The following is an 18,463-nucleotide window of genomic DNA, read 5'->3' as shown; positions in this document are numbered from 1 at the left end:
GGTGGGGGTGGCACATCTCCATGACGAGCTTCTCTTTACCCGTTTAAAGTTTGTGGCCACAAGTAGCCGCGAGCTGGCTGTGGTTTCTGGAAAACCCCGTTTAATCGGGGAGGATGGGGGGGCTGCTCCTGGTACCCCTTCCCCTGAGGAAGGTGTCCCGGTGATTCCTGTGCTGACCCCCCCCGACTCCAAACGGGACGCGGTGTCATCTCCCAGCGGGCTAAAAATCCCCATTTGGGCTCAGCCCTCCCCGCAAATCGGGGGCCCCCGCCGCAGCGAGGCCGCAGAGCGGAGGAATCAAACCCTGCGAGGAAAAACCTCCTTGGGCAGAGCGGGGAAACCTCGGCCCCCCCCGCACTGCCGGGGGGCTGCCTGGGGTCCCTCCTCGGCAGAAGGGGCTCCGAGCTCATCTTTGCCAAAACCCAGCTAAGATAAGCGTCAGGAAACCATCCCAGGCTGCCCGAGCGGCGCGGGGACCGCGGAACGCCGCTCCGGAGCAGGCAGCGATGGCTTCAGCGAGGCGCCTATAAATAGTTGTGGGGTTTTTTGGTTTGGGTTTTTTGGTTTTTTTTTGTTTTTTTTTTTTTTCCCCTGCCGCTCTCCAGCACTTCGCGGTTGGGGAATAGGTTTGATGCCGCTCGGAGAAAGCTGTACGGGCTCGGGGAGAGGCGCTCTCCCGCCGGCAGCCCACATTTGCGGGATGTGCGTTTTTAATTTTTTAAATTACAGGCTGGAGGAAGGGGCGGGGGGGGGGGGTAAGAAAGGAGGAGGGGAATAAAAAAAAAAAAAAGAAAGAAGCCAGCCCCAATTTGGACCGTCTCCAGTTTTTGCAGGGAAAAAAAAAAAAAAAAAAAAAAAAAAAAAAAAAAAAGACACACACCCCGGGATCTTAAAATAGAGAGCAAGGGAGGGGAGAGGAGCGGCGGGATCCTCCCCACCCGGCGCAGGGTAACAATGGTGCTCGGCGGGGAGCCGCGGCGCCCTGATTGACAGCCCGAGCGTCCTAAAAAGGCCGGGATTGATGCTTATCGCAGGGTTTATATAGCGGGGGAGCCCGGCGCTGCCGAGCGCGGAGCGGAGCGAGCGGCGGAGCCAGCACCGCGGAGCCACCTCCGCCGCCGGCAGCAGCAGCGGGAGGAGCAGCGCTCGGAGGCGGCGGGCGCCCATGCGCGGCCGGCCGCGGGCCGCGCAGCCCCGCGCAGCCCCGCAGCCCCGCCATGCAGTGCCCGCCGCAACCGCGGTTACCCGCGCCCGGCCGCGCCAAGGCAGGCAGGAGGCGCTACAAGACCTTCATGATCGACGAGATCCTCTCCAAGGAAACCTGCGATTACTTCGAGAAACTTTCCCTTTACTCCGTCTGTCCGTCCCTCCTGGTCCGGCCCAAGCCGCTGCACTCCTGCGCCGGTAAGGCAGCGCCCCCCTCCCCGCCCGCGGTGGGGGAAGGGGAGAGTGGGGGGGCTCTCCCGGGGGAACGGGGAGCCGAGGAGCCCCCGGCCGGGGGCTGGGGGGAGCCGGGGTGCACGGGCACCGTGTGCGAGCCGAGCATCCCTGGGCTCGGGGGGGCGAGCAAACCCCTGCGCACCCCGCGCCTCCGGGGGGAAGGAGGGTCCCCCGACCCCTGTGACCCCGGTAAATGGAGACTCTCCCAATCCCAGTGACTGACGGAGGCTCCCTCGACCCCTGTGACTCCAGTGAGTCGAGACTCCCCCAACCCCAGTGAGCGAAGGAGGGTCCCCGGTCCCAGTGACCCCGGTGAGTGGAGACTCCCCCAACCCCAGTCACACCAGTGGGCGAAGGAGGCTCCCCCAGTCCCAGTGACCCCAGTGAGTGGACACTCCCCCAACCCCAGCAAGTGAAGGAGGCTCCCCTAATCTGAGTGACCGCAGTGAGTGGAGACTCCCCCAACCCCAGTGAGTGAACGAGGCTCCCCCAGTCCCAGTGACCCCAGTGAGTGAAGGAGGCTCCCCCAGTCCCAGTGACCCCAGTGAGTGGAGACTCCCACAACCCCAGTGACACCAGCGAGTGAAGGAGGCTCCCCCAACCCCAGCGAGTGAAGGAGACTCCCCCAACCCCAGTGACCCCAGTGAGTGAAGACTCCCCCAACCCCAGTGGCCCCAGTGAGTGAAGGAGACTCCCCCAACCCCAGTGGCCCCAGTGAGTGAAGGAGACTCCCCCAACCCCAGTGGCCCCAGTGAGTGAAGGAGACTCCCCCAACCCCAGTGACCCCAGTGAGTGGAGACTCCCCCAACCCCAGTGACCCCAGTGAGTGAAGGAGACTCCCCCAACCCTTGCCCTGAGCCTGAGTTTTCACGCCCCATCCCCACTGGAAGGATTTGCGTTTGCTCCCCTTTCCCTGCCTTTTCCAGGGCAGGGGGAAAACGTCATTTGTGAAATCTTCAGGGGCGCTTTGCTAATCTCAGTGTGGGATTCAGCCTCCATCTTCCTCGGTGTGTTCACAAATAAATAACCAGTGCGGATGATAATGAGTTAACGGGGGCACAGGTCCTTTAGAAAGCGGCCTTGGTTCTGTGCTCCTTGAAACCGTTGGTGGTTTTTCATTGCCACCTGGGAGACTACAAAGAAATTAATAGAAAATCTGAAAAAGGAGAAAAACTGCTGTTGAGACACAATGTTTACTACCCAAAATTCTTTCTCCCCTTGAAAGAAGTTAGGCTGTTTCTAACAGAGAAGATGCAAAAATACTTCTGATGAGTTTGCAGACATAGACACCGCAAATAAATGCATACAAATGGATCTCTGTCCTGGACAGATTTTAACGCAAAAAAAAAAAAAAAGCGCAATTGGGCCTTGACCGTGGGCGTTATTAAATTTCGCAAACAGATTGGTGTAATGCGAGCTTTTAAAACTCCATCTTAAAAGTAAAAATATCATTCTTATAATGCATTCCAGATTTAAGAAAAGAAAAAAAATCCTTCTTTTTTCTGGTGAAGTAGGCAGTTTTCCTGATTTCTATTCTTCCCATAAGGCCGCACTTCCAATGGTGACACCTAATGTCTTAAGAAAATCAGATGATGAAACTGAAACTTAAAAAAATCTTAACTATTGAAAAATATTTGTAAAGGGCTAATTCCCAGTAAAATAATATATATTTCAAGGTAATAAAATTATATTTTTCCTCTTTCTGTTTCCTGGGAAATTTCATTTTACATTTTTATTAAATTGTGTTTAAAAATTCAAGGTCTGCGCTTTGCCTTTGGTTTGTTGTGGGTTTTTTGCTGTTGTTTTTTTTTAATTAGCTGAATATAAGTAAGGAGGGATTTTTGAGGTCTTAGTGGAGCTGTGCTAATAGAAAACTTACTGTTAGGTTACCTAAGAGTCTGATGAGTAAAGTAAACCCTTGGTCCAAGCATAAATCTTCCTCCAACCTCAATATTTATTTTGTAAATACTAATAATTAAAGTTCCAGAAGTGATTGCGGGGCTGCATCAGAATTAAGGCCCATGATGACCAGCTTTTGGAAAGAAGTTACATGAATAGTGTGATCCTCGGTCAACATTTGTTTCTTCTGCTCGATTTGTGCGTGACGTTCCTGGCCTTCTCTAACTAATCGCTGACATATTTTTATACAAGAAGATCTGGTTGTTAATCAAGATATTGCTGACAAGGGAATTTTTCAGAGCTGATCCTCCACTACTGCACAGACAGTGAAATTCAGTGCTTGGCTAAAATAGGCATGAACGTCCCAAATGATTTCAGTGTGTGGCAGCTTGCAGTTACGCAGGGAGGGCCCAATTCTGCTCGTGCTGGAGTCGGTGGCCTGACTTCCACAGACCTCGATCTGCCAGGAAGAGAGATTTCTCTCTGTGCAGAAAGAAGAAGCGTTAGGAAAGAAATCTCCCTTTAGCACCCGAAAGGAATATTAACCTGAATATTTACTGACATCTAGTAGCATGTACAACTAACTTGGCATCAAAAAATATGGTTTGAATGTCACCTTTAGGCTAAAGGATCCTTAATATTTTTGATGGGTGGGGTGCTTCCGAGCAGTTGTTTTGACTCTCACCACCCCCATGGGAAAAAAACCCCAGACAAACAGAGAAATGTTTTTTAATATGGATTTTCTGTGTCAAGTATAGCAAACATTGTCTTTGCAAGACTCATATATATTCATTAAATAATCATTAATAATCCTCAAATGATTCAGCAGTGGATTCTGAGTGATGCTAGCAAGACTCTTGCGGTTACTGTTCAATTAAAGCCTTATTTCTCTTTGTGCCTGGGATCTTTAATGAATTTGCCCTCAAGGTTGTGTTTCCAGTCCAAGCTCTGGCCTGTCCCTGTGTCAGGGTGGATTGTGAATATCTGCTTCTAATGGAATAAGCTTTATGGAGTTGCAGTGCTTGAGAAGTGAAGTACGGAGAGAGATTTGCTTGCGGGACTAAAACCATAAAAGAAACTGCTACAAAAGTCCACGCTTCCAAATTGTAAGCCTTCTGAGGTTTATGGGTACAATTAAAGTCCTAGATGTATTCAGTAATGGTTTGGGTTTTTTTTTAAATTGTAAAAGAAATTCTGTCATTCTCTAAGAAATGGACAGTACCACAAAAGTTAACTAAATGTGAAAGAATTTGAAAAATACCCAATACAAATCCGTTTAAAAAAAAAAAAAAAAAAAAGCAATGCGAAAACCAACCAAAAAAACCAACCCCAAAAACCACTTAGGGACTGAAGACTGCAGAAATACAGCACTATGGCATTTCACTTACTGCCGGTGTTTCCTTTGTCTCTTGAGTTAATCAGGGAGTGAGCACTTAGTCTCTTTGCGGTGAAAAAAAAATGAATCTTAACCTAAACCACAGAAATTTACCTTGCCAGTATAGTCATAGCTGGGACTTGGGAGTGTTTGAAACAGTAATGAGTAATTAGTTACTTCAGCTGAAGTTCTCTTCAGCAGCGTGGCTTTTTCCCGAGTCAGGAGTCAAATTTTGTAGGCGTTTTCATGGGCTAGAGAGTTAATAGTTCTTTCATCTTGGGTGAAGTCAGAGAAGTCTGATATGCCTTTATAATTTATTTGGAGCTGAAAGATATAAGCTGTTGTAATTGTGCAGCATGTGTATTTAACAACATCCTTTGTTAAGTGATCTGAAAAACATTGGTAACCAAATGGAAAATCTTTTTTCTTTTGGCTATGATCAAATGCTAAATATTTAAGCATGTGCAGCTGAATTGGGACAAAACAAATTTGTCAAGTAGAGGTGGGTGGAGGGTGGAAGGAGCGTTTGGGACTTTTCTTGTGCATTGTGAGGACAAAAACTGACATTTTAGTTGTAAGGAGCGTTCAGGAGGTCTAATGCAAAGCTCCCCACTCGCACTGGGGAGAGTCCCATTGCAAACGAGCCCCAACCAAAATTTTTCGTGGGAAAGAAGAATGAATTTCCTTGTAAAAAGGATCCGTCATTAGCTTAAAATTTCATCTGTGAGCATGTATTGTGGCATTTATTGAGCCAGATAAACAAGGCTGCACTCATACTGAATCTGTAAGAAAATGTTAGCCCAGGTTTGGAGCCATTATGATTTAAAAAAAAAGGATACTAAACCAGAAATATTTTTGGATAGTGATTAATATCTCTTTGATTTATGACTTTTTGGATTGTGATGTCTTAGTGAAAACATTTATTTTTTTTCATGATATTTATAGTTTTATTGGCTTTTCATATTAGGTCATATCTAATTAATTTGTCTAAGGAATGATTACAGTGTTAATGTATACCGTGCTTGGTTTGCTGTGGTGATTTCTGAAGGTTGCTTTTTGACAAAGTCCTATAGGAGTCACTTTTCAAGTTGTCTTTATATAATTTTTCAATTTTACATTTAAAAATATTTAAATTATATTTAAAAATTGCAAGAGAGTCTACCAATTCTGGTTTGTTTCCTGGATTTTTAAAAATCTCCATTTAGCGATCCATTCAAAATCCATTTGCCATATTTGTATTTCCGGGCATGACAAAGAATCCGAGGACATTGTCAGCGTGCGATGTTATGTAGTCAGACTGTAAATGCTTCATATTTATCAAAGTAAATAAAATCTCCTGAAATATAAAAGCCAGGGTGGTCGTGGCCGGGGTGTGGGGGCAGCTCTGTGCTGTCCCTGGCTATAGTGGAATTCGTGACGTTGTGTATCAATAATCAAGAGTATTGGTCTTGCATGTCCTTTCTAAACTATACAAAAGACTTGAGATGGCTGGATTAAAAAGAACTGCATTGCCTATCTCAAGAGAAAGCTATTAGAGTCTTCAGTTTATTTTAGTAAAGTTGGTAGTACAAATTGTTTGTTGTCTATGCCGTGCATTCATTTCTACCTGGACCTATTCCAGAGCTCATAAAAAAAAAAAAAAATCCAACAACCCACACTCAAATTTGTATGTATCTCAGTGATTTATAACTTAGATCCTAGTGAGCATCAATGTGGTTTATTTCCGCTCTACACCAAGGCTTTTCACTAGTCCAAAGCTCAGGCAGGACTGCGCTGCTTTCTCTTTTATCTGCTACAGTCTCTATAGTGGAACGACGCCGTGCATGAACGTAGTTTTACAGGCACAAAGATGCCTTATATCGGTGTGGCCTTACTTGTCTTCTGAGAGAATTAGCTACTTTGATATAAAAATATTTGCCCCCGTGTAAGGGGAGTTGTGTTAAGGGGAATTGTACTGTCCTACGTGCATTTAAAGTCCCACAACTTCTGGAAGTGGACGTAACCTTACTTTTCTTTTTGAAAGTTTACTACTCTGCTTGCTAGTCTGTGGAGCAAGTTGCCTTTCAACGCTAATAATTGTGATTTGATTCCTTGAAATTATTATTGGGATTTTCGGTTTGGTGGTTGGTGTTTGTTTGTTGAGGATGAGATCTTGTTTAGTATTGTGCAATTTGGGTTTTAATGTAGGCAGGTATCTAGTATAAAATTGTTCAAGCCTTGAATTCTTCTTTTCCAGTTCTTTTGTCTGTCTTCTGTTATTTTATCTTAAGAAGAAATTTGGAACTGCTTATCCCCAAGTTTTTTTGAGCTGTCATTTTCCTGGTATATTTGGTATTTTCTAGATTAAACTAAGCGATACCTGTAACCACTGGGGCCTGCGGGGAATCGTTCCTTGTGCGATAAAGTGTGAGCTTTGATATTTCTGGTCCTCAGTCAGTCTTGTCAGCCTTTTGAGGAAACCATGGTGAGAAAGGAGATTTATTGCGTCTTAAAACAGCTCAGTTTTTATGTGTGACCTCACAACGAGATTCCTTCTGATTCTCTTCAAAAAGGCCTTGATAGAAGCAAGGTTTGAATTTGCTCTGGGACATTATTTAAAATTGGGGTAGAAGCCATTTCTTTTGCTCAAATACTTGCTGAACCTTTTTCTTTTAAATTGAACGGATACTGTTACGGAGCTCCTGAGGGAAAGCAGGGCACTGTGGGAAAGGAAAAGGGAATCTGTGGAGTGTATGTCCCAGTGTGGGGAAAAATGAGATGCCATCCATTCAAAGCACATTATCTGAAACGTAACAGCTGGATTAATCCCATTAAATAAAACTAATACAAAGCGAACTTGAACCTGAGTGTGCCCAGCCTCCCGTCAGCCCTGCAGATTCGGCGGGCGTTGAATTGCCATCCCCCTGCACACAGCAGATGTGAGGGTTTGCTGTGGCACCCAGCCATTGTTACAAGGCCTTGGAAAGAGTTTTGGTCCTGTGATGTGTAAAGTGGGTGCTCAGGAGACCTGCATGTCTTAAATGTCTGCCTGCGATGGCAGGAGCTGGGACTCGATGACTCAGGAGTGTCCCAAAAATGGATTTGTTGAGGGAAGCAGGCCAAAATGAATATGCTTGTTTATATGGCAGAAGGGAGTGATAGGTGCCAACCTAAATTGCAAAGCTCTAAGTGTCTCTGTGTGGAAATCTACATTGCTGCGATTCTGTTTGGGATTTTTTTCTGATTATTGGTGCAACCATATGGAGAAAAAAAAAATCTTTTCTAAACCCTTATTGAGTTTAGCTTACAAAGATAATTCTATAGTTTAAGCGCAAAAACTAAAGGCAAAATGACAAAGGAAATCTATTAATCCTGAAAAATGAGTGCTTCTGTAGGTATCTCTGATCCGGTATTAGGGAAGTTATCTAGTGTTCATAATAAATGTAAGATTATTAGAGATGACATTACTGCGTACAAATCCTACAAGATGCAGTCACATTCCTGCAGACATTTCCCAGCACTCCTCAGAAAACGTAGAGAAGTCAGAATTTGCTATCGGGACTGTCTCCCTGCTCCTGTAGTGTGATTTATTCAGCTGCAACCTCAGGAAAGTCTGAGTTTTCTCAAAACTCTCAGGCACATCACTCCCCATCCATTTTAGCCTACAAGAAAGTCTTTCTGTAGCAATCGCACTGAAGACCAGCTTATCAGCCCAGCTAAACTGAACAAACGCTATAGACTTTGAAAGTGGATTCATCTGGAACTGCTGAAGACTGGGCACAAAATTTAATTTTAAAGAGCTTGGCATTCTTCAGGATGTCTGCCTTGGATTTTACATATTTTGATGTCTTTAGCAGAAAACATAGTTTAAAAATGCCAACAAGTGGCATATGAGGGATAATAATAGGCTGGCTTATGATAACTATATACTTGGAGAAGTGTCTGTCAATTTTCTCCATCAGGGTATATCCAACATTAGAGGTGGTATTTCAGAAGTAAAGCCAGATCAGAATCTGGATTTGAAAACAGGTCTCACCTAGATGGGGCTGGGAACGCTGGCTCTAAAGAAGCTGGACGTTTAAAAATTTGGAATCAAGACTGAATCTTACTGTCTCTATCTCAGTACAGTTAATAGTGAATAAAAGAAATTAATGAAAGGCAAAACTACGTAGAACAAACCAGAAAATTACACCCCAGCAATTGCAATAAAACCTACTGTGGAAAGTAATCAGCGTTGTGGTTGTGGTTAAGCATGAATAAGCATTCAGAGGAATGCTGTAATAGGAGGTATTAATGAATGTGGGATTCCACTGGGAAAACTGACACCTATACCTTATTTTCTAAAGCCTCGCGGCTTGCACTGAAGCACAGTTTAAATCCATCTACACCCCGTTTTAGGCTGAAATGCTGTAGATTTACAAAGAGCCTGCTGACCTCGGTTTGGACACTGCTCATGGGCACTGCACAGTACAGACCTAGTGCCACAGCTCTCAAGTTGTTGTGATTATTATTTTCATGACTTTTTATTCAACTTGCTGCTGCAAAATGCAGGAAAAGACAGACTCGTCTAGTAGAATGAATGTCCCCCAGCATTGCTGCTTTGAGTAACAGCTGGGTACGAGCAAGGGCAAAAATCTTCACTGGGGAGATTGGGGAAAAAGAAGTGAGTCTCTTTTGAGCCAACCAGTTGCGTGAAGCTCGTAGTCAGCTCGCCAGCCATGGGGGAACAGAGCAGTAGCTAAGGAGACTTTTTGGGTTGTCTTCTGTTTACTTGTGTTTAGCATTACATTTTTTTCCAGTGAAAGAGTATGGTGAAGGACAGCTCGTTGTATCATAATCTTGGCGGTGTGTCGATCAGAGCATTGATCCACCTTGAGAAAGGATTTACTGCTGATAGGAGTGTTGTAAGCAGGTTTGGATGGTTGAAAGAAATCTCCGCCTTTCTGACTTCACGTTGCTTCCATGCCCTCCGTGCAAGCCTGTGAGGAAGATTTGCATGCAACTGCTCACGGTAGATGGCAGAACCGATCATCTGGAATTGATCTTCACATCAGGAACTGATCTCTGTAGACGTCTTGCTCAATACGCTCTCTAGAGTTGCGTCTTAATCCGCTGCTGGCATTTACTGAGTTAGAGGGAGGCTCTGCTCTTGCCCACTGTTGCTCAGATGATCCTAATTTCTTGATTCTGATATCTATTTCTTATGCTCATTCTCTTGATACCGTGTCCAGTTAGAGGTGACTGTGCAGCCCTGCTTGGAGGAGCTGGAAGCGCTTAGGCTTTGCATTTGCAGACCATGTACAAAATTTCATCACATCAAAGTGAAAATACTAGGAGCAGTCAGAAAAAGGGATGTTTTGGGTTGTTGGTAGAGAGAAATAAGAATCACTTGTCCTTTTCAGTTCAGAGTGAAGCAAAATGTTTTAGATTTATCCTGGCAAGTTAAAAGTTTAAAAGGGGGGGGGGGGGCATCAGATCAGAGAAAATACTTGATCTGGAATAAAATATTGAAAACATATCTTCTAAAGACTGAAACTAAACTTTCTAACACTTCCCTTTTATGAGACATTTGGCAAAGCAATGAAGTTGCTTTCTGTATTGCAAAATTTTCTTTTTTTTTTTCTCGTTCTTTTTTTGATGAAAGGAAGTTACAACCGAACATTTTCAGTCAGTTCTATTTAAAAATTACTCCAGCTGGACTGCAGAAGCCAGAACACATTAACACGAGCTTCATTTGCTAGGAAATAATAGTTCCTCGGAAAATTTAGGACCTGGTTTATGATCTCAGCTGTATTTAAGTGTAATTCAAGACAAAGTCTGTAACAGAACAGGATCACAAGCTAATGGGAGCGGAGCAGTAGATGTCCTGTGTAAACTGTTCTACTCCTCGGGGAGCGGAGCACGGCGTTGTGTCGCGCGGGTGAGACAGACCAAGCTGTGCCTCCTGCTCATGGGCACGACAGCGCACGCTCGCACGGACTTACACAGACCAATGTCCCTCGGTGCCGCTCACATTTCTCACTTTGCTAGGAAGAGTTTCTGTGCCGCAGGGTGTGCGACCGCTCCCATCATGGATGATATGGGTGAGACGAACGCGAGAGTTTCAGAGTAGCTTAGCAGCAGTGAATCGTGAGGTCGTATTAATATTGCCATCCAGGGAAATATAGGAGATGGGTTTCTCCCCACACACCCAGGTTATCTGTTATTTCTTGCATTCATAGCACTCTGGGAGAATCTAGCTGAAAGGCTTCTGGCCCTTATTAACTGATGTGAAATTCCCAAAGCTACATCTTAATGACATCTTTAAAAATATATAAAGAGATTTGGTGCTAGGACCTGGCTAACACAGTAAATACTTAATATTTTCCATTTTCTTCTCGTGCAGCTTTATGTTTTGACTGATTCTTGGCATCTTCTCCTTCATTTCTCTTGGCCAGAACACAGCTCGGAAGAACACCAAGTTACCAGTTGCTGATATTTCAGACAGGTGCTTGGGTACTCAGCGCTGAGACCCATTTAAGTAACTAAAGCGGAGGGTGAAGAACAGCCTTTCTCAAAAAAAAAAAAAAATCCTCAGTCTTCTCAAAGGTGGACCCCTGCGCTGGTACTCAGATCTCTTCCAACTGCAGTTAGCACATCCTGGCGTTGTATGAAGTTACATACTTGCTGCTTCTCACGTATCCTCTGCACGTATCGTGGCCCCCAGGGGGGACGAGTCCAGCAGGATCTGGGTGATGCTGGTAGAACACGTGCCATGAGGATGGTGAAGGTTTGATCCTGCTGCTGCCTACCCGGTGAGAATTCATGGGGGGGGTATTGTTCATGGGGTCGGCATCAGCTCGTTGTCTCTGTAAATCTCTGACGTGTGACACACGGAAAGGCGGTTCAGCATCTCTTCATTTAAAAAAACCCAACCTTAATTAATTTCCTTTTTTTTGACTGGTCTGCATACCTCTTCATAGCTGACACTTTTGTAGAGTGTAAATATATATCGTTCAGTAAGAAGACATTACTCTCAGTAAAAACAGCAAGACATTTTCTAGACAAATATCCTGGCATACGTGATGAGTGGGAAAATAGTCTTTTCCCTGTATAAGATTTTTATAAAACTGTGGTTTTGACAGTATTTATTTCCAGAATATTTGAGCTCTATCTAAAACACAAAACCTGAAAGAATGCTACCCTTGACAGCTCCCAGACAAAATCTCTACTTTGTTTTTTATTTTTCTGTTTAAAAAATCACACTTTTTTTTTTTTTTAAGGAAGGAAAAAAACAGTTTTCCATCTCACAAAAATAAAATTCCCTGTGAAAATGTGATGACAGAAAATTTGCAAATATATATGCTCTTTTTTTTTCTATGAGATTTGGAGCAACAACCTTACAATGACCTTACAATGTGTTGGATGTGCGTATTCAGGTCTTATCTTGTAAATTCTTTAACATGTCAGTGGTTTTTATTCCTGTAGTTAGTTGGCTAACTTCAACAGGACTACTCATGCAAAGAAGGATTTGAATTGGAAGCTTTTGTATTTGCCCTAATCTTGCTACTCATTTTCTTCAAAATAAAGAGAGTTTTCAGTGTTGTCATCAAGTCACCTTTAAACACTTGGCTCACCATTTGGCTTTGGGTATTTCTACTAATGATTATCTTGCAAGTTGCAGGATAGTTAAGGATAGTTAATGGCTAGTTTTCCTGCTGATGCAAACTCTTTTTTTTTTTTTTTCAACTGGGATTTCACCTTACAGGGGTTGGATTTCATCCGAACTATATTTTAACAGACATCTTCAGAACTAATGTTGAAGCAAGAACGGGTCCCCGTAGCTTTGAGTGTACAAGTATTATTTGTACTTATTGTACTTATTGCCACTCTAGTGTACGGCTGCCTACATTTATACGTTAAAAACCAAACCGCTGTTCTGTAAGCACGGAAGGGTTGAAGCCTCAATAAAAGTGTCTCCTTTCCTTTTACAAGAGAAACACATGTGATGTGTTTGTGGTTACTTAAATAGGATATTCTATGACAGATTAAACTGTTGTCTTCCAAGCAAAATTAGCAGTGGTGGTACTTTCTTATGGAAAGTTCTTGCATGCCGTACGTATCACGTATGTATAATTGCATAACAGTAGACGTCGTTAGGAAGGCCTAGTGCTCTGGCTTGCTTTATTCATGTGGCTCAAAGAGGAAAAAATCTGAAAAGTCCCCCTGAAATAGAAATGAGTAATGTAATCATTGGTACGATATAATGGTGAGAAGTCTGAAGCAAACGGGGGGTTTTTTTGGCCACAAAACATTTGCGTGAGTTTGTGAATACATTTCGCTTCACCCTTCTGTCTGTTTTGTTCAAAACCTCCTCTTGACAGCTTTGCTAACAGTTCATTTTGTTCCTGCGGTGACTAAATAGTGGAGGAGCTGATATTTGAAGTTTTCTGTAACAGCAGAGGACAGCACTCAGCAATTTGGATCTCTGCCGTCTGCTCTTGGTTGTGCTCTTTTGCTTTCCTTAAGCAGATTTGTTTTAGGTTGCTGGATAGTAGTGGAATTCTCCATGAGGGAGAGGAAGCCATGCCAGAAGTTGGAAGGGTTGGTTTCACCTTGTTGCAATAAATTACAGAGCAATCATAAATGATGGGAAGGAGTTTGATGAAGTGGGTGAGGAACAATTGATGGATTATTTTAGTTAAAATTACTTAGAGCCCAATCCAACTCCCACTGAAGTCAATTAAATCGTAGTTGGATCAGGGCCAAAATGAGTCAAATTCAATTATGCCTTAACTGTAAACATTTTAAAGCACATTATTATAAGTTAGTTTAGCACTTAAATTACATTAAAACAAAAGCATTTTACGAAATCCCAGTCTGATAGTATTTTATTTGTACAGCTCTAATGAAATCCTTTTTCTTGCGGCTGAGAGACAGAGACCTCTTAGGCTGGTGCCTAACCCCTGCGGCACCTGTCTGTTGTGAAAAGATGTCACAGCAATCGATACTGTAGATGTATTTCTGTCCATCAGAGACTAGCTGGCCAGCGATTGCATGAGAAGAGACGGCAAAGATCACTGAAAAGAGACTGTAGAAATCCTGGGGGTGTTTCATCTAATTGTCTGGATTTAGGGAGCTTACTTGTGTAAGTATCCGCTCATAAACTACTGAAACTTTTGCATGAGCTGTCTCAAAACTGTAATGGTTATGGATATTCATCTTCGTCTCAGCTGAATAAAGTACAGCATCCAAAATACTATTTAAAAAAAAAAATAACCTTCATGATAAAAAGATGGATTTATAAATACATTCAAGTTTAACAACATATGGTGGTGTTTTCAGAAAATCAGGGAGATGATCTTTTAAATTGTGATTCACAAGTCTGCTTTAAGACAACTTACGTGTATTTTTATAAAGCTAGGATTGATCCTTTTCATTCTGTCCTCCAAACTTCTCCTCGCCGTCCCCTTTTCCAGCAGGGCGAGGGCATCTCCCGCTGTTGGGAGCAGCTCAGAGTTGGCAGGTGTAGGGTTTCCTGGCTCATTTGTCTGACGGAGTAGGCTGTCTCAGGAGGTTTCAGCACCGCATCCGAAGTGCCACCCCGGACCTGCCAGAAGCTGGGGACATGGCGAGCTGTGTATACAACAGGGACTAGCTGCTAACCGGGGTCATTCCTGTCTCTCTGAGTGAACTAAATCCGTCCCCACAGACAGATGATCTCCCAGTCAATGCCAAGCGCTGAAAGGGCTTCTGCAGGGTTTGAAATGGGTCTGGTTTGTTTGCTGTCTTCGTAAGCAGCTGCGTTTAAAATGAAAGATAGGGCCTGATCCTTGTTGTAACTAAGGACACGACATCACTCTGGCTCTGTGGAAGGTCTTCGTGGTGGATTGAGATGCTGGACACTTGCAGAGCAGTGAAAGGACAGAACATGGGACATGGGTGGAAATGGAAAAGAGGGATTTTGACTTTGTGCACAGGTAGCACTGGAGTGTTGGAGTGTCTTCAGAGCTGTTTAGCTGGCTAAATGGGCTTTGCTTTTAGTCTGGCACACTCAGTTTGGCAAATTATTTCCTCTTCTTTTGTGCTGTCCCATTTTTCATGGTTGTTTCTCCTTTTTTTGTACGCTTTTCTGTTTTCCATGTGTGTCTATTAATAGCAGGATCAATTAATAGCTTCACTAACACTTTCTAAAGAGCTTGCAACTATGAAATAGAAATTTCTGTCCTTCAGAGAAGGGTAAAAGGGATACTCATCCAGCAATGTGAATCAGGAAAAAGGGATACAACCATGATAAACATTGATCTAGGACTTCTATGGCACATACTCAACGTAGGAAAAAATACTGTCTCTTTTGTTCCCCATCAATAAACAAAGATGCTACCATGAAAGCAATGCAGATGACCTGATAGATATAGTTGGCTTTAATATGTTTGAAAAATCTCATTTCTGTGATCCATGCCTTATTTCTCCCTTCTTAATATTGGCATGATTAGTCATGTTACAACTTGTAAAAATGCGTTAAAATCAGTTGACAGCTATTCAGAAACGAACGCTACTATGATCTGTTCACAGATACTGACTGCTTAGTACAGCCTAGGCGTGATTTGTTTGACTCATATTAACTCACCAGTGATCTTAACTTTGGTGTTACCTTTCAAAAAGCAAAACCAGTGATAATGTCTTTACCTGCTGATTGTATTTCCCTGTCTCTGAGTATATGCCTGCACAATAAAAATGGTACTTTCCTGTAGTAAATTACAGGATCGAAAATCCTTTTGGACAGTGAAGGATACGGAAAACGTTGTCATTCATCACGGAGCCTTGACAGTAATGTGGGTTGAAGAAAAACATTTCCTTTAGGAGAAATATCTTGGGAAAACTCCTGAAATTTCTGTGGAAACAGAGCTGGTGCTGAATTTCCGAGTACCTCTGCAATGATTTGAACTTCTTGCAGATAATTTGCCAGGACGTAGCTCACTTTACCCGGAAACTAGTCGTGCCTACAAGGTATTCACTGAGTATTTCTTATGTATGAAGAAGGTTATAAGGGAATAGCTGCTGCTGCTGCCTATTGCTACTTTGTTAATTAACTGAAAAATCCATCCAGAAGAAACTTAAGGGTTTGTTTCCAGTACCTGGCGTATAGCTTTAGCGTGGGTTAAAATGTGGTTGATTCTTTTAATTTGTCTTCTCAAATGTTTGTTTTCCCCAAAGCCAATCGTGCATCATTTATCTCCAGTAATTGATAGTGACATTGAAAATGTTTGTCCAGCTGATGACAAAGTTAAGCGTTTGAAAAGTTATCGCCTCTGGTTAAACTGGGGGCAGTTTGCACGTTGTGAGAAAATTCAAATACATACCTCATCTAGTTTCTCTCCACAAGAATTTTCTTCATTCAGATGTCTCGCTTTTTACAACAATCAGTAAATAGTGAGGCTTATGTGTTTTAAACTCTAATTTACCCCTTTGCATGCTGCAGATCATCTCCAAATATTGCTTTTCTCAGTACCTCTTGATTTCCCCTGTCCCCACTTCTTATTTACTCCTTGAAGTCAATAAGGGTGTGTAGAAAAAGAAAAGGAATTGCATCAGACTGCAAATATAGGAATGTTTTCTGCTGAGTATTCATTTAGCTGGCAGCTTGGGACACGCTGCTGTTGGGAAGAGGGATAACCAAATGGAGTTGGTGATTTCGCAGAGCCCATGGAGTAGCTGAGAACTTCGCAGCGGACGCTCGGTGCTTTGGCCATCTCTACTTGGCTTTGTCTTTGACTCGCTAGATGATGTGGAGCCAGTTATATGCTCGCTGCATGCCTCATCTTTCCCATTAGTTAAGCAGTGGTTCATTACACCCTTGTGCAAAGCGTTGTAAAATCCTTTCCTGCAAGAGAAGCCTGAAGTAATATAGTCGGTGGGGACTGCATATGCTTAGCTGTGCTCTTCATAATTAAGCACAAATAAAAATCTATATGTCTTTTCCCACCACCGAGGAGTCTGTAGGAGGGAAGAGAGTTCCCCACAAATCACGTTAAGATACGTGTTAGGACAAAGCTGTGTTTATTACTTTGTAGGGATTTCAACTCACTCATTAGCAATTTTTATCCATACTTTGACCCTTTACTGGAGTTTTTCATTCTACTCATGCCCTGCTGGGTTTTTCGATTTGCCTCTCACTGTCTTCCTTCCTTTTTCTCCCCTTGAGCTCTTTCTTGCTGTCTCCCCTCAGCACAAACTGCATCTGATAATGTTTGAGTTCAGGTCGAACTTTCGAACCCATGACGTCAAGTTGGTTTGGAATTAGGCAAAACCAGTTTGCCCATCCCTTGTTGTAAAAGGGTTAATCCTCTAAACTATTGAGAGACAAGGGCAGGGAATTATGAAAGGAGTCCCTGTTTTATAAGCATTTGTATTGCCAGTGCTTGAATACCCGTAATAAGTAGGTTGCTTCTGTGATTAATGACTGTGTTTTACATGCTGACGATGGATGATGTGTCTTATTGTAGAAGCCATTTATTTTTATTTGGTCTCCTCACCCAAGCAGTACTGGAAATGAGATGTTAACGTCTTGGTGGGAGTATGTTTTATTCTCAACAATTTAATGAAAGGTGACCCACAAAGAGGGGAAAATAATTAAAATGATGCCTTCTTTTTGCCTCTTTGTAATGTGTGCAAAGACAACTCGCATGGATGGGTTTTTTATCAATACGGGAATTTTCTTTTTCTGTAGAGATTCTTATTTTGTTCCTTCCAAGTAGGAAGGGAGTAGGAATGCGTTGTCAGTCTGAAGCTTTATAAATTTGGAAGGGGCAAGGTATTCAAATGCCTTAAACTCAGTATATCTTTGTTTTATTAATTTTTAATAAAGTATTAATATTGTTTGAAATTTTTAGTTATTTTGAGCCTATTCTTGTATCAGATTATAAGTTTCTGATTTTGCTTTAGTTTCAGTTGCACTTTTTTCCCCCACTATGTTGTTTTTTATGTGTAGAAGAGGTGGTGGTTGAATGTTTGTGGTGGTCTGAATACATAGGCTAGACACAGAAAACTAATCATTTTATTAAACCAACTATGTATCTGTATCTGTAGGCGTTCAACATTGCATCCATCTAATGTCAAGGTTTTCATTTCTATGGCATGACTTAATAAAGGAAGGAGAAAAAAAAACTTTAAAAAGCACTCATGAATTAACTGGAGAAGATCTATTTCAAGACAGTGAAATTTGTTGCAGCGTCCAAGCAGATCTTTCTAAAGCTCTGCATAAACCAAAAGACCTTGGATCTGGCTTCCCAGCAGATCTTCCGCATCGAAACAGAGGCAGCTGTAGGCATGGCATCGATACTTTGAGAGAAAGAAAAAGATGAGTAGGATATTTTTAAGATGTTAGCATTGAAATCCTTTTCATATGTGGTTCAGCAGACGTAAGTTAAAGGCTCTGTTAGCTCTCAGAATTTAAAAAAAAAACTCAAAACGATTACACCACTGCTGAGCAAAGCAAACCAATTCAGCTTGATGGATTGGTAGCGTTGGTTGCTTTTCATCTTATATGCCAATAATTGCCTAAGTTGTCCGAACAGATTATCTAATAATGTTCCAGGTGGGATATGACCTCCATTTCAAAGCTTAATAAAAACACTGGCAATGTAAAGGCTCTGTCATGCTGTCTGCAGGGAGAGCGTGGAAATGCCAAATCTAAGATGAATTTCACCCCAGCAGTGCCGCATAAAAGAGTGGTAATGGTGATATTTGGGAAATATAAAAAAATATTCCCTGCAGATTTATTTAGATCAC

General features: G+C 42.7%; 1 protein-coding gene across 1 annotated transcript in view; it reads left to right on the top strand.

Moving 5' to 3' along the window:
• Positions 1-1,038: 1,038 nt before the first annotated feature.
• BARX2 (BARX homeobox 2) overlaps positions 1,039-18,463 on the top strand; it is a 36,880-nt gene continuing 19,455 nt past the window's right edge. Inside the window, exon 1 of the mRNA XM_074927505.1 lies at positions 1,039-1,404. Within this exon, the coding sequence (XP_074783606.1) occupies positions 1,218-1,404 (187 nt within the window). The 5' untranslated portion in view covers positions 1,039-1,217. The remainder of the gene's footprint in view (positions 1,405-18,463) is intronic.

Source organism: Athene noctua, chromosome 26, assembly GCF_965140245.1.
Source record: "Athene noctua chromosome 26, bAthNoc1.hap1.1, whole genome shotgun sequence".
NCBI lineage: Eukaryota > Metazoa > Chordata > Aves > Strigiformes > Strigidae > Athene > Athene noctua.
The sequence above is the reverse complement of the archived record's forward strand: the minus strand, read 5'-3'. Positions and strand labels throughout refer to the sequence as shown.